Source organism: Lontra canadensis, unplaced genomic scaffold (genome assembly GCF_010015895.1).
Source record: "Lontra canadensis isolate GAN:19392208 unplaced genomic scaffold, GSC_riverotter_1.0 scaffold99, whole genome shotgun sequence".
Classification (NCBI taxonomy): Eukaryota; Metazoa; Chordata; class Mammalia; order Carnivora; family Mustelidae; genus Lontra; species Lontra canadensis.
Window position 1 is genome coordinate 1,036,455 of NW_022631093.1, and position 15,144 is coordinate 1,051,598.

At 39.0% G+C, this 15,144-nt stretch overlaps 1 protein-coding gene across 9 annotated transcripts in view; it reads right to left on the bottom strand.

The window, feature by feature from the left end:
* Positions 1-493: 493 nt before the first annotated feature.
* The window catches only part of RAPGEF6 (Rap guanine nucleotide exchange factor 6), a 187,933-nt gene continuing 173,282 nt past the window's right edge, over positions 494-15,144 (bottom strand). For 6 of the 9 annotated variants that reach the window (XM_032837628.1, XM_032837626.1, XM_032837627.1 and 3 more), the window contains 5 exons: positions 13,049-13,183; positions 7,364-7,592; positions 4,983-5,485; positions 2,646-2,960; positions 494-1,939 (listed from right to left, as the gene is read on the bottom strand). In XM_032837628.1, the coding sequence (XP_032693519.1) occupies positions 1,914-1,939; positions 2,646-2,960; positions 4,983-5,485; positions 7,364-7,592; positions 13,049-13,183 (1,208 nt within the window). In that variant the 3' untranslated portion in view covers positions 494-1,913. Of the gene's footprint in view, positions 1,940-2,645; positions 2,961-4,982; positions 5,486-7,363; positions 7,593-9,640; positions 10,415-13,048; positions 13,184-15,144 lie in introns of those variants that run through there. The other 3 variants (XM_032837631.1, XM_032837630.1, XR_004380305.1) reach the window with 2 other exon arrangements.

The following is a 15,144-nucleotide window of genomic DNA, read 5'->3' on the forward strand; positions in this document are numbered from 1 at the left end:
ATTTTTAAGGCTTTAATAAAGTTTCAAATTCATGGGGTTTTCGTGCCCAAAGGAATTTTTCAGATAAGCTATTTTTCCTAAAATGAAGAGACAGTCATTTTGAAGGAAAACATAGACTACTCCCATTGACCACTTGGGAAATGAATTATGATTTCAAAAATGAAGGGGATGGGGGGGTAGGGTGTGCCCCTAGCTGGCTCAGTCGGTAGAGCACGTGACTCTTTATCTCAGGGTCACAAGTTCAAGCCCCATGCAGGCCATGGAGCCTACTATTTAACAAAACAAACAAAAACTGAAGGGGACTGCGAGAAAATGAGAGAGGGAAGAGATAGCTAGGGAAAAATGAGAACAAACTCTTAAAAAAAGAAATCACAAACGAGCTAAATCCTATAAATTCACATATGGACGACCACTCAGAAGTAAACCCATTTTGGCTCCATGTTAATCTGGGTAGTGCACACGAATGGCTTTGGCTTTTTTTCCTTTTTCTTGCTTTTTTTTTTCTTTTTTTTGGTAGTCATCACAGAAGTTTATTAAGCTCTCACTTACATTTACATTAAAAAATAAATGATAAAATTTAAACTTAAGATATAGAAAACACTGTATTTAATTAGTAAAAATGTGGAAAGTCTAGATCATCCAGTAAATAGTCACTGAAATTTTAATACTTAGGAGCGCCATGCCCAACAGGCTATTAAAAATATGTATCTCTTTCCTCTCAAGGGCTAAACTGTGTACAGTAAGAGAATCATTCCCACAATTCTAGCTCCTTTGTCCCCCCTAAAATTTTCAACCACTTATCACCTCGGTGTGCTCACGAGCTTTCTTGCAGGCAGCTGGGGGCTGCAGCATTGGTCAGGGTTGAACACAGCCTCATGCTGAGATGGGGTGCAGGGGCGGCTGCAGAACATATATGCAGCTGAATTCATCTCCATGGTTACAGACCAATGATTACATTTCCTTTGGAAATAACTCCACATTTGAGCAGTCAAAAATTTTTGTTTTGGATTTCTGTAAAACTCTACTGAACCCATTCTCTACTTAATGGATTTATACTTTTAGTTAGATACAGCATAACTTTCACTTCAGAAGGGATTGGTATACATTTTCTTTTGAGAAAAAATTTCATTCTTTGGAGATGAGGGTGGCTACCCCCCCAGTCAGAGCCTCCCTGTCCCAAAGGACTGAGAAGAAACCCTGTGGCAGCTTCAGCTGGCCTTCTAAATCAGCCAAGGGCAGTATCTTCCAAACACCTCAACCACAAAGGGCTTCCTATCCCACTCAAATGGAGACCCTACATTGCACTGGAGTTACAGATCAAGTTCATCTGTCTAGATTAAGCATATCATCCGGTAAAGATGATTTCAGTTTGATCAGACCAGAGACAGTTTTATGACCTCAAACCTAAACATCTGCTAATGACAGCTCCCCAAAACGAAGAAAACCACAAAACTTCAAATAATAAGTTACTTTTCAAATGCACAAGAATATCCTTGGTAATGGCAGACATTTTAAATTTGTCCGTTAACCCAAGCTATGGCTTGGAAATAATACTAAACTACTATCTTAAAAATAATTTGGTTTAAGAAAAATGTATACTGATATACATAGGGAGGACTCCCAAGTTTGCATCTGTTCTAGTAACTGTGGTCCCAAGGCAGGTCTGGTATGCAAAGTAAAAACTGGTTTCCAGGCACAACATCCGTAGCTGAGGAAACTGCATCTGCAAGGATTCAATAAAAGGAAGCATGATTCAGAGCTAGGTCGTCGCCCAGAGTACAGGAAACGAGACCTCTGGGTTAGCAGCAGCAGCAAGCTGTTCGTTGGCAACAACGGTCTGCGGAATCATGAGGTGGTTCTGTCCACTCCTTCCTTGACGGCTTCTGGTACACTTCCAATTGGTCCTCCAAAGGCTACACTGCTGAGACCTGTTCATTTTCTGAAAATAAAAGACACCATTAAGTGGTAGATGAGGCATAGTAATGACGATCAACATGCAATCTAGCCACCTGTTTAGAGAACTAGTCACTTTCAACCAAGAAATCCTCTCAAATATCCCATCAAGGCCCAGATTTTTATTACAATGACATGAGTGCTGCTCGCACTGCGGGCTGACAGACGGCACTGCCCTAACTGCTTCATCGCTTCATTACTCTACTGCTTGAAGGGATAAAATTTCATTTATTTTTAATAAAGCAGATCATTTTGCAAGATGCTGCCCCAGCTGCAGTCAGTCAAGAGTTCTGCTGTTAAGAGGAACTACACCAACAGCACAACTTCAGGTAATGAGGCACTTTCCAGTTTTCATGCATTAATGTGAGATGCAGCTCTACTAAGGTCAAGTGCCTCCTCTCAAAATTATCATATCAGACTGAGCCACTTCTGGTCAGATTTAAGAAGACCCTATCTTCTTAAGGTACTGGGTACTGGGCACACAGAAACATGCAGATTACTCCATTCAAAAAATACACCACCACATTGAGGGATTTCTTTTCTTTCTTTTTTTCTTTCTTTCTTTTTTTTAAACAGAGATTGCTACAGCAGTTAGAAGTAAACATTAATGACTATATGAAATAACAGAGTAAAGATCAATTCATGTATTCAGCAATTTATTTGAGACCCATTAAGGTAGTCTGTCAACATACCATCTGCTTCGCTATCTGCATCAGTCACATCTGCTAGCTTAGGATGGGACGGCTGCAAAATCTGCCTCTGAGGCTGAGTTACAATCTTCGACGGAACACAGGCCACGGGGCTGCTACCGAGAGAGGCTGGTGGCAGTCTAGAGAGGCTGTCATGCATCATCTTTGACCTCTGCACTGCCACACTATAATCTGGAGGTTTTAGGTGTAGGTAGGGTCCTTCCTTTAGGTCCGCTAAAGAAATCCCCATGTATCCTGGAGGAGTGGGAGGTGGCTCCCTATACCTATCCTCCTTCTTGGGTGAGGTGACACAGTACACTGGCATGAAAAACAAGCAATGGAAACGTTAATGAAAAATCTAAGAAATAAAAGAAAAAAAAATACTGAAACTTATTACAGTGACAAAGCAGAACTCAAAAATAGACTAAATGAATATATTTGAATATAGAGAGAGCAGATTAAAAACATAATGATTAAAACTTAATATTTAAACCTGTTTTGAAACACATAGATCACATTAGGTCTTATAAACAAAAACCAGAGTGACAGAGAGTTGAAAGAAGTGATGTGGTGACAAGCACTCCTCTTCAGTGGAGCATCCCCACCCCTGCCCCAAATTCAGAGACAGCTGCCTGGCTCTTCAGGGACACCAGCCCTGGGGATGACACAGTCAGAACCATTCAGCAGTTTAGCCTGAACACCTATGCTTTGCTGACAGGGAGGATTTTTGCAGAAATGACGTCTGGACCCTCTATTTCAGGGCTGCCCACCCTGTCCTGAGACATGAACCACCGTTTTACAGCACTCCTGTGGAGACGACCTGTCAGTCCTGGTGTATCAACAACTTAAACTTCCCGGGTACAGAGGACCTAATTCCTTCAGGGATCTTACTGCTAACTTCTGATTTGTGACTAAGTGGGGGAAAAAAAAAAAAAGCCATAATTTTAGGAAATCCATCTTAAGTTTCTGTGATTTTCAGCGCACATTCAAAATAACTGTGACTTTAAAAAAATGTAACTTAAAAACCTTTTCCCTAAGTTTGCAGACCATGGGACAAAGGCGAAGTTTCAAAAAACTTCAGAAATAGGTTAAAGAAAGAGGAAGCTCCATTTTATTAAGACCAATTCACAGGACCTAAGGGTCAAACCACTCTGACGGCCTTGCTAACGTAACTTTTAAACACAAACACTACCTACATGTAGGCAGAATAAATTAAGAAAGACCATTGATAATTCTAATATTAACTGCTCTTTTAGAGACAATCAGGTTTGTTCATAATAAAATTTCTACAACTGTAACAGCAAAATCTGCATGTAGTATCAAGTTCTTCAAGGATTTCCATTCCCACCCAAGAGGATGGGGCAGGGAGGGAAGGGGTGAAGTCAGCAAAACCAGTAAGACAAGAATGAAGAATTTAAGCCCAGAGTTATCTAGAAATGCAATAAAAGATTTTTAAAAATCTAGTTTCCTAAATGGACAGGAGATTCATTTTATATCCTTGTACAATCATGTTTAGCTATCCATATAGCAGTTACCCAGAAAAATTTAACAGAAAATGCTTGGAAAAAAATCAACACGCTAAAAACCCCAATCTATAACGCAATCTGACAAGTAAACATGTACTACACATGTGCTATAAACATCAGCACATCTTTCACATTTTTAGTAATGTAAACTAATTTCATTAATATATTATACAGTTGATTCAAAGTATAGTTATTCCATATAAATAGAAAAGCAGGGGCTATTATATCTAAATATTTACGTAATGAAAAAATGTATTTGATGGCTAAATACTAAATGAACACATACAACAAAAAAGCGGTGTGGTCAGAATGGAACCCACAACAGGAGCTGGCCTAGCCATGACGTGTGCCAGGAGGGTAACCGAAAAATATTTTCGACTTCCTTATCACAATTTTCCCCACTTTTATTACTTAAAGAATAATATCAGATTTAAAGTTTCTACCATGTATTACATCAATTGTGGTCCAAACAATGTATGAGGTGACAAAAAGAGAATAATCCCTTTGTCAGGGTTGCATAGTAATACAATCTTTCCTCAATGAAACCACAAATCTCAAAAACAAAACACAAATGAAACTGCCAGCTTAATTACCTTCATATCAGCCCTCTGATTTTAATAGACTTGAATACCTGCCCCAAAACCCTTGAGAAATTGTCAACTTTTTGAAAATAATTTGTTTATAGAAGGCAGGAAGAGAGCCTGGAGTGAGAAGAAATATTTCCAGGGGTAAAATTTTGGGCCAAGATATCCCAATGCCACTTTTTGCCACTTAATCTCTAAATGCCACAGATGACAAAGAATGCAGAACTTACCAATCAGGCCCTTTTCTGTACTTGAAGTAACAGTTTTATAAACTGGATCAGTGCCATCCTTGGGGTCCAAGCCTTCAGAGGACTCAGGTGCGATGCTCTCCAACACTCTCCGTTTAACTGTTCCATAGTTTGGTTCATATGTGTCAGACAGAGAACTGGAGGAGGCCCAACTCTGTCTCATCTGATTAGTCTCTAGGTTTCTTTTACACTGACCACAAGTTCTTGAGCAGCCTTTAGGGCAGGAATAGGGCTCACAGTCAGGTAGTTCAACTTCAGCAATGGGGCCATCCAAATGGGTATGTCGATAAGCGTTTAAAAAATCCCAGCCTTTTGGGTTTGGAAGGCTTTGGAAGTTGTCATGGGAACTGCTTGAACAGGAAGTCCAACTTCCACGACCACTATCTGCTGCTTCTAAAATGACGTGCTCATGGGAAATCTCTTCATTACTCATAGAAGAGGAGACAGCTAAACTCTTGACGAGAGATGGTTTTGACAGCGCCCACCTAAAAAATCGGGGATACACCATTAAAAGTAATTTACTGGCTCACTGGAAAAAACTTCTTCTGTCCAATCCAAGTATTACTGCCTACAAAAGACTATCGAACATGCATCATAAATGTTCAATGCCAAAATAATCTTGTGAAAAAAAAAATGACACTGTAATCAATCATCACTTAATCTCTATACCCATTAGTATTCATACTTACCCAGAAACATACTTGGGAGAAACTCAAATACTTATTAGCAAAGTTACCTCAGAAATTTTTCTTGAATTGATTTTAAATGAAAATGAAAAATGAGGTTTGAAATGAGTAACATTAAGTATACATTTTCATTCTTGGTCAACATAATGTTAGACTCTCTACATGGATACAGAATAAAGAATTCTCAACTATATGTTCTCAACCATGTTTGGTTTTTCAATGTTAACTCTGAGGTTAGCCTAATATAGTGCCAAGTACAGAGTAACTTCTCCAACCAAGAACTGTAAAATGTATAATTTACAGCACGTGTCCCCAGATTAGGGCTCAGGAACCAAATTCAGCCAATGGCATGTTTTGGAGCAAGGGCATGTATTGTCTGGAGCAAAGCATGGTATTTTACATTTTAAAGAGTTTAAATATGGGTGCCTGGGTGGCTCAGTTGATTGGGTGGCTACCTTCGGCTTAGGTCATGATCCCAGAGTCCCGGGATAGAGTCTGCAAGGGGCTTCTACCTCCACAGGGAATCTGCCTCTCTCTCTGACCTTCTCTTCTCTCATGCTCTCTTCTCACTGTCTCTCTCTCTCAAATAAGTAAAATCTTAAAAAAAAAAAAAAAAGGAGTTTATACAAAACAAAAACATTCCAAAGAATTTGAGAGAGAGAAAAATGGAGTCAGCAAAGCCTGAAATGTTTACAATCAGGCCCTTTACCCTCCTTGTCTCCTGCTAGCTGCGCCCCCCTCCCCAACCAAAAAAGCTTGTGAACCCTTCATTCACAGTACAGAGCAGGTGTGGGCAAACTACAGCCCAAGGCCAAATCTGATCCTTGGATTTGGCCTATTTTTGTAAATAAAATTTTATCGGGACACAGCAGCCCCACTTATTTACAAACGGCATTGTCTAAGGATATTTCAGAGCAAAAATGGCAGGGTTGAGCAGTCGCAACACAGAATTCATGACCTACAAAGTCTTGATATGATTTAGTATTCAACTTCTACAGAGATGTTGGCTGACCCTTGGTCTAGAAAATCATAGTTTAAAACCTTTACAAATATGGTAACACTTCACTCTGATTTTTTTCATAATAAAAAATACCAGATTTAACAATCAGTTTACAATCAACTTTCTCAGAATTTTCTCCAAGATTTCCATACTGCCTGATTCTAAATAGAAATTTACAGCTAAGTTTAAGAAAAACAAAAAACAAGAAAACTTTCTGGACTTCTGCTAGCTGGTAATTCTTACTCCCTAAATGATACTTTCAGATCAAGGACGGACTGTACCCCCCCGACCCAACCTGTCTATAATGGATACAGCACTGGGACCACCACCCATTACACAGTCTGTCTGAGGATTCTCTAACTTAATAGCCACAATACAAGAACCACATCCCCCTACCCATAGCAGATTCACTGTGAGCTCTTACTAATTGAAACATACATGACAGAGAGTTAAATTCAGTACACACTTAAAAATGAGTACCCATTCATCTTTCAAAATAGTACTTATTTGCATATTCGAGATAGAAGATACATGCTTGACCCTCATATTATTTTATGGATCCCCTTGCAACCACCCCACAGGTACAGGGGTATCATCTAAGGGCAAGTTGGGGAGCACTGCTTGCAATTTCCACTTGGTTTAGGTTTTGTGGTATGAACATGGGCAGCTATATTTACCCAGGGCCAAGCTGAGTATGATCTCCTATCCCTGAGGAGTGTTCTGTCTTTTCCAAAGGCCCAGTGGATTCAGGGACCGCCACAGGCTGTGAAGAACATCGTTCATCCTGCAGAGCTGTAGACATGGAGTCAACAGAACAATTGCTCACGATGCTGGATCGTGAAGAAATTTCACTATGGCTGGAGTCAGACAAGTTGTCAGATTTAGCTGACGGTGTAAGTGTATAACCTAAATGAGAGAAAACAAGTGATTAAATTACAAAACAAGGAAACAGGGAGGGGGTATGTGGTCAGGGAGAAGTTGAAGAAAAACAAGAACAACAAAAGACAGAGTAAGCAATCTCAGTTTCCATCTGTGTAGATGTAATGATGCTAATTTCTTACATACATTCCCCTACATATCCACTCATCTACCTACCTACACTGTACCAACCTGACTCCAAATTCAAGAAATACGAAGTCGAAATCCGTATTACTGAGGAAACTAGTCCAAATGTGTATCTGCCCTGGGCTCTCACATAGCTACAAGCATTTAATAAAATAAGAAGGTATTAGATATATTTCAAAATAGTAAAAAGCAGACATCTTGAGTTTCTCCACTTCTTTTTAGCCCTGTGCCCCCTTCTTTGATTAACATAAATATTTCATGGCCTGATTTGAGGGTCTAGAATACCACCTTGAGGTAAGGGTGGGTGAGGGGAATCAAGACTCAAAAAAGAGAGTTACATTTTTGCTTTTCAAACTCCATATACTTACCCCAGATATTCTGCTTATGTCAATTAAGGAGTCTTACCCCAAGTTCAAAGCAATTTTTTTCATATTTTTAAATCAATTGTGTTAGCTATGAATTTCATCTTATACCTGGTTTCCTTTTTCTTCACTAGGTTTACAGAATATTGCATTAAACGGCAGAATTGACACATTTATAAAAATGTGTTACAAAAATAACAGCATCTGCCTATTTTAAATTGTTCTATGGTTTACTGTACAGCAGATTCAGCAAGAGAGATTTTCTCTTCCATTCTCTGGAATAAATGGGTAGAGATGGAATGAGGCAGAAGCATCTCAAAATAAATCTGTAGCATGACAGTCAAAGGTACATAATGTCTATTTTGGTAACTGTTAGAAAAGTAAACAAACTTATTTAGAAATAAAAGGAAATGCCATAGTAATCCCAACAAGGAGTAGGTCTCAAAGAAGCAAATAATTATTTTCCTTTTTACTGGAAAAATGAGGTTCAAAAGGTACATGACCTTTAAGGACAATCCTGACAAATCTCATTAAGAAAAACTATAGGCTTTATATACACATATAACTCAAGTCATTAAAGAAAAAACTTGTTGAACACTAACCATAATAAGTAGTTTCAGTAACTATTTCAGAGCGAAAAATGAAGTCCCAGAATACGGGTGACTTCCCTGTGGCTTAGAGGGCCACCAGGAACAGGACAAGTTGAGATAAACAAGGCTTTTGATCTTCTCAACATTGTCACTTCTCAGTGCTTTTTAGGAAGTGACTGGTCAATTTTCAAGAGAACCAAGAAAATGGATTTGGTAAATTTAAAACAAAAAACCCCCCAAAAACCCCATCCAAATAAAAAACAAAAATCCTTTCTCGAAAGAAAAAAACCATTGCTCTTTTATCCTGGAGGAGTCACTTGCTTACTGTTTTAGAATTACATCCCTCTGTCTGTTAGATGAGTGTTTCTCATATACAATCAATTCTAGGAATTACCTGGAAAGGTTATTAATATACATATTCTTGGGCCCTTTCAGGCAATTCGAATTTATGAGGTTTGTAGTAGGACACAGTAACTGTATTTTCAACAAGTTTCCAAATGATTTTTCACTTGCTATGTCAGATCTCCTTTTCCTGTCTCGATCAGAGATTTATATGAAAAACAAATGAAATAAAAAGTGTATGTGGGGGCGCCTGGGTGGCTCAGTGGGTTAAGCCACTGCCTTTGGCTCAGGTCGTGATCTCAGGGTCCTGGAATTGAGCCCCACATCAGGCTCTCTGCTTGGCGGGAAGCCTTCTCCCCTACCCCCCATCCCGCCTGCCTCTGTGCCTACTTGTGATCTCTGTCAAATAAATAAATAAAATCTTAAGAAAAAAAAAAGTGTATGTGGACAAGATAAAATCTCTTGCCTTCTTTTTCCTTTAGCTTTTAAAGTAGTTGCAGTAATAAGATCAATAAAATTCTCTGAAGCAAAGGTGGTGATAAGATCATTACTAGGGGTTCTAATGCAAAAGTAAATACTGATTTCTAAAAAGTACCTCTACTTATTTCATTCACAGACCCAGTCGCTATCAGCAGGAAATAAAGCCAACTACAGAAAACAAGAGTATAAATTTTACTCACATTAGTAAAATAACATGTACAAATAAGGCACTTTAAATAAATATGACTTTGTGGCTAGAGTACCTTTAACACTATGAAATGCCTATAAATCGTATTTTACACTAAATTGTTCTGCCTAAACTTTGTTTGATAAATAACTTAATTTAAGCTACATTTACATTAATAAATGAAAACAAGTTTAACACTAAAATTAAGTGAGGAACTCCGTCAGATTGTCTTTCTCCTTTTAGACTTGAATCGCGTATAGAAGCAGTTTAAAGTGTTACGGTTGCCTCCGCTATTTGAATTGAAGATGTCACTCCCTTTCTCATCTTTGATGTTGCTTCTAACATCCTTCACTTTCTCACAGCTTTCTGTAGCTTGATGGTGATCTGCGTCCTCTTTTTTGTTGTTGGCTAGTCTCTCCCTTGAAAGAGTTCTTTCCCTAAATCTTCTAAACGGGGATGTCATTCTTTTTTTGGCTGTGTTCTCACAACTTGTCCTGTCTCTATTCTCCTCAGTGGCCTTCTCGGTCCTGTCTGTTCTTTTGGCTGTGCTCCTGGTAATCTGAAGGATTTTCTTTTGCAAGTAAACCCCACCTATTCCGGGGCAGTTCTGGCCACTGATCTTGGTGCTGGACTCACGGGGAGGGGATGAGGAAGGCCCTGAGAGGCGCAGCAGGATGCTGAGATCAGATAGGATACTGCCAACTGGAGGGAGAGATGCAAAAACCCTGTCATGGTCAATTAATTCTTTCCAGTTAATCACAATTAGGCTGGTTTCTATTATAGAACATTTCACTATAAAAAATTCAAACATTTTGACAATATTGGAAAAACTGAAATCTAGTAACATATTTTTTAAAACACAGAGAGTCTACTATACAGCATAAACACTGAAGTCATTGCAAGACACAACGCAGGAGAAAAATTACCTTAATCAGAACAAGCTGGTAATAAAATATTGTTCAAAGTAAGCAAAACTTGTCATAAAGAAAAATATGACAAAGAGTATGAACTAACCAGAATTACTTCTCACAAATAACTATGTCTAGAATTTTCAGGCAGATTCTACTAAGAAAAAGCTTGGTTAAAACCAGACAGGACACAAAAATAGTAAATACAGGGTGAATAGTTACAAAGCACAATTTCTGATCCTGTTTATCTCCAACGTGGAAAGGTTGCCTTCCATTAGCACAGCCTTCCATAAAGCTGCCTGATGTCTCATATTTTTAAAAGTTCTTACTTACTAAAAAAAAGTTCTTGCTTAAATACCCCTTATGAAAAACATGAAGATAGGCTTGTTTCCTATTTAATGTTAGGAAAAGAACTAATTCCAAAGTTTAGCAAGAACCAAGAACTAGGAATTCCAAAGTTTAGCAAGAACCTAATAATGTACTCCTAGTTTAATAATATTTTTGTTCAATTACAGATTACTGGCAAAATCATGTCTATGGAAATAAAAGGAAATACAATAACTGGAGAGGTTTTGATAGAACATATGTAAGAACAGTAAAAAACAGTTTTAAAGAAAATAATTTCTTCAGGTTTCTATGGATTGTAAACATGTTTCTGACAGTCTCCTAAAGCTATGAATGTCAAGGTCAATTGTTGACCACATGATGAAAGTCAAAATGGCAAAAGACTTCTCGATTCTAGTGGTGAGAGTGGATTTTCTTTTGGGAATGAGAGCAATGGGGAAATTCATCTTCCCACTAGTCACATGCAGGCAAGAACACTGTATTTAATTCAACTAGTTTCCTGGTTAAAGAATTGTCTGTGATGGGACCTCTGAAAAGCCTCCAAAAAGTGTGGAGGGTGTAGATTGTTCTTCAAAGAGTGCTAAGAGCATGCAGCCATGTTAGCAGGACCATGTGTGTGACGGCATCCCCCTCTGTGAGATCTGGTAAGGGGCACTTCAGATAGGACCATGCAGACAGTAAAGAAATGAAACAGTATATGCATGCTTCACAAAATCATATATGAACTACATACCACAAGGTCAGAAACCTGTTATATAATCACACTGTTAATATGCACTGCTTCTATTCATATTTAATTCTACTACTCTTTTCTTAGTAAAATCTGAATGAAAATTCTAGCTAGTTTCAGCTATGTCAAAGGGTAGGTAGGGCAGGTTAGCAATGAAGCTATTTTACCCTAGGGTGGCAGCAGGGTTTTAAAAGACAACACATCTCAATTTACTAAACACTTATCATCTATCAAATTTTCTAAGTATTATTTCTTTTAACTTCGTATGAGGCCTCTAAAAGAGCTGGTCTTTGTTCCATCTTATAGACAGGAAACCCAACCTTACAGTTGGGCTTAATTACATGGCTATAGTGGGGGAGAGAGTCAAAATTCAAACGCAGGTCTGACATCCCTTACCACATAACTGCCAAAATGTGGCAGCTAATAAAAAGGAACCCTCAAAACTGAGATGAAACTTAGAACATGGGAGCTAAGGAAAACTCTGGAAGCTTCTCCTTCCTGCTCGAATTCATAAGGTTGTCTTCCTCAACCCCATGTGCCCTCCTGTACTGTGATTATTTAAACAGATTAACTTTATGTTTTTTAACATCTGTGAAGATGAGGCCAGAACTAAGGAGTTTTTTTTGTTTTGTTTTGTTTTTACCAGGCTAACAAAAACTGTGTATGGGCCAATGTAAGAAATATACACACCCTTTAAATGCTACATGTGCAGTTACCATGAAATGGCATTTGCATGCGCATGCACACTACCCAGGGCTAGTCAAGACCAAAAAAAAAAAAAAAAAAAAAAGGCTTCACACTGAACTATGAAAACATAGGTCAATGAGCAAGACAGATTTCAGGTATTTTACTTCAAGAGGTCCTACATAGGATATAAAATCCATAGGGGTATAGGTTATTTTAAATCCTGATAAGTAAACGTAATAATACTCCATTATTAAAAAAAGGAATGTATCAACCTAAATGTTTCTTTCCCTCAATATTGTAGTTGGTTAAGACCAGTTTCTTATAGAAATTCTTTTTTAAAAATACTCCACAGAAACATTTAATTGGCAATTTGTATACAATATCAAGAATGCACAGAATGAAACAACTGTGACTTCTGCCTTCATTCTTATCTATGCTTGTCCACTGACAAAGAGCCATACTGTGAATACAAGAGTCCTGGTGATATGATGGAACAATTACCTGGAAAGCATCTCAATAGTTCAGTTTTAAAACATAAAAGTCCAAAAAGTATTAGAAGTTACATGTTTCTCCACTTTCCATTATCACTACAGACTGAAAAACAAATCATGTACCACCAAGTGTTATTTGGTGTAATAAGGATGAGCTTACACTGTTATGTCTTACCTTTGCGAGGGGAACCTTGAGGAGATGCAGGAGGACTAGAATGTAAAGATGATGCTACAGAGATAGTATCTTCTGGATGTTTCTTACCACTTATTTCTTCAGTTGTTCCTAAAACCTTCTGAGGTAAATTTGTATCTAAAAATAAAACCCAAGAAGCAAATAACCATCACTTCACAATTAAAATATCTGTAGTGGCTTAAAGTACTATATAACTGAAGCCATGACACACAATGGCTAGTGCAGGCAACTGAAATGTCTAAATGGCGAACAGGACTAAATGACCGGCTGATGGCATACAGAGATTCTCATCTCTAGGTTGTTTGTTCCAATTCAGCTAGTCAGCACCAACCAGATAATAACAGTTCTTTTTGTTTGTTTGTGCTGTGGTGTCAGGGAAACCAAGTTAATGGTCTGAGTACAGTGTCCCAGCCCCCACAAAAGACACACTTGTTTTGTGGGAAGACTTAACAGAGAAGGGACAGATTCAAACTCTTCTCTCCCCTCTAGAGATGGCCTCTCCAGGGAGGGCGAGGCACGCAACCAGGGCAGTGTGGGGATGTTGGCCCTATCACTACCTGTGGTGCAGCTGTGCTGTGGGGGCAAAGGTGTGCAGGGATGCCAGTCCAGCCCTTTTCAAGAGTGCTAAATTCACACTACAGGAGAAAAGTAGACAATAGAAACAATCACGAATTTATGGAAAAACAGTATTATGGAACCCCCTCAGAAACAAGCAGCAAAGTTCTATCTCCACTCTTGTCCAACAACTGGTCCAGTTTAGCGTGGGTCAAACTTAGCCATGGTTTCACCATATTGACACTTCTGTATTTATCTTCTTTAGGAAATGTCCGAGAGCTACTGATACTCTTTAAATCAGTAAAGTGAGCCCATCTTTGCTGGGCCTTTGTCATAATACCAAGCAGCCCTTTCACACTGAAGACCTTTAAATCACAGTGTACTAACACTACTCTGAATTACATGCTATTTTAATTTTTTTTAAGATTTTATTTATTTATTTGACAGACGGAGATCACAAGTAGGCAGAGAGGCAGGAAGAGAGAGACGGAGAAGCAGGCTCCCTGCTGAGCAGAGAGCCCAATGCAGGACTCGAACCCAGGACCCTGGGATCATGACCTGAGCCGAAGGCAGAGGCTTTAACCCACTGAGCCACCCAGACGCCCTTACACGCTATTTTAATATAAATGTATTTATCATATAAATAACAGCCATAGTACAACAAGCGGAGAAAAGGGCTACATGGAACAAGTAATAACTACCTTTTGGGTGACGACATCCAAGTAAGAAGCCAGATCAGGATTTGTCTCATTTGGTACTCCTAGCCTGCAAGTTGACTGACTTCACCAATTTTGGATCTAATTACCTCTTTATTTCCATAACCATCCAACTAGCTCAGGCTCTGAGCAACATCCTGTTAGTTATTACATTAGCTTTCCGTTTGGACTCTCTGCAGTCTTTTTTTTTTTTTTTTTAAGATTTTATTTATTTACTTGACAGAGATCACAAGTAGGCAGAGAGGCAGGCAGAGAGAGAGAGGAGGAAGCAGGCTCCCTGCTAAGCAGAAAGCCCGATGTGGGGCTCGAGCCCATGACCCCAGGACCATGACTCGAGCCAAAGCCAGAGGCTTTAACCCACTGAGCCACCCAGGCGCCTCTCTGACTGCAGTCTTACTGCGCTCCCTACTATAGTCTTTCTCTAGTATAACACAGACCGTAACCTTCCCCGGTTCAAATCTCTGCAACAACTCCCCACTGCCAACTCCCCTTTGGACTCCATATTCTAACTTAAGTATGCTTTGGACTTCACATCTCATCATCCTGAGAGGTTGTTTAGCATGACGTTTTAACCGTTAGCCTGGGCCCAACTCCCAGCTCCATTATTCACTGGTAGCAGGTCTAAGTTACGGAGACCCTCTATGCTTCCTCTATAGAATGAGAGTATTAGGTATCTTACAGGGTTACAGTGAAGATTAAATGAATATAACAAACCTAGTAAAACAGTTGTGCCTGGCACTCAGGGAGTACTCTGTAGGTAGCAGCTTTAATCATCTCTCTCTCAACAAACACTCTTCCTGTAGCTCT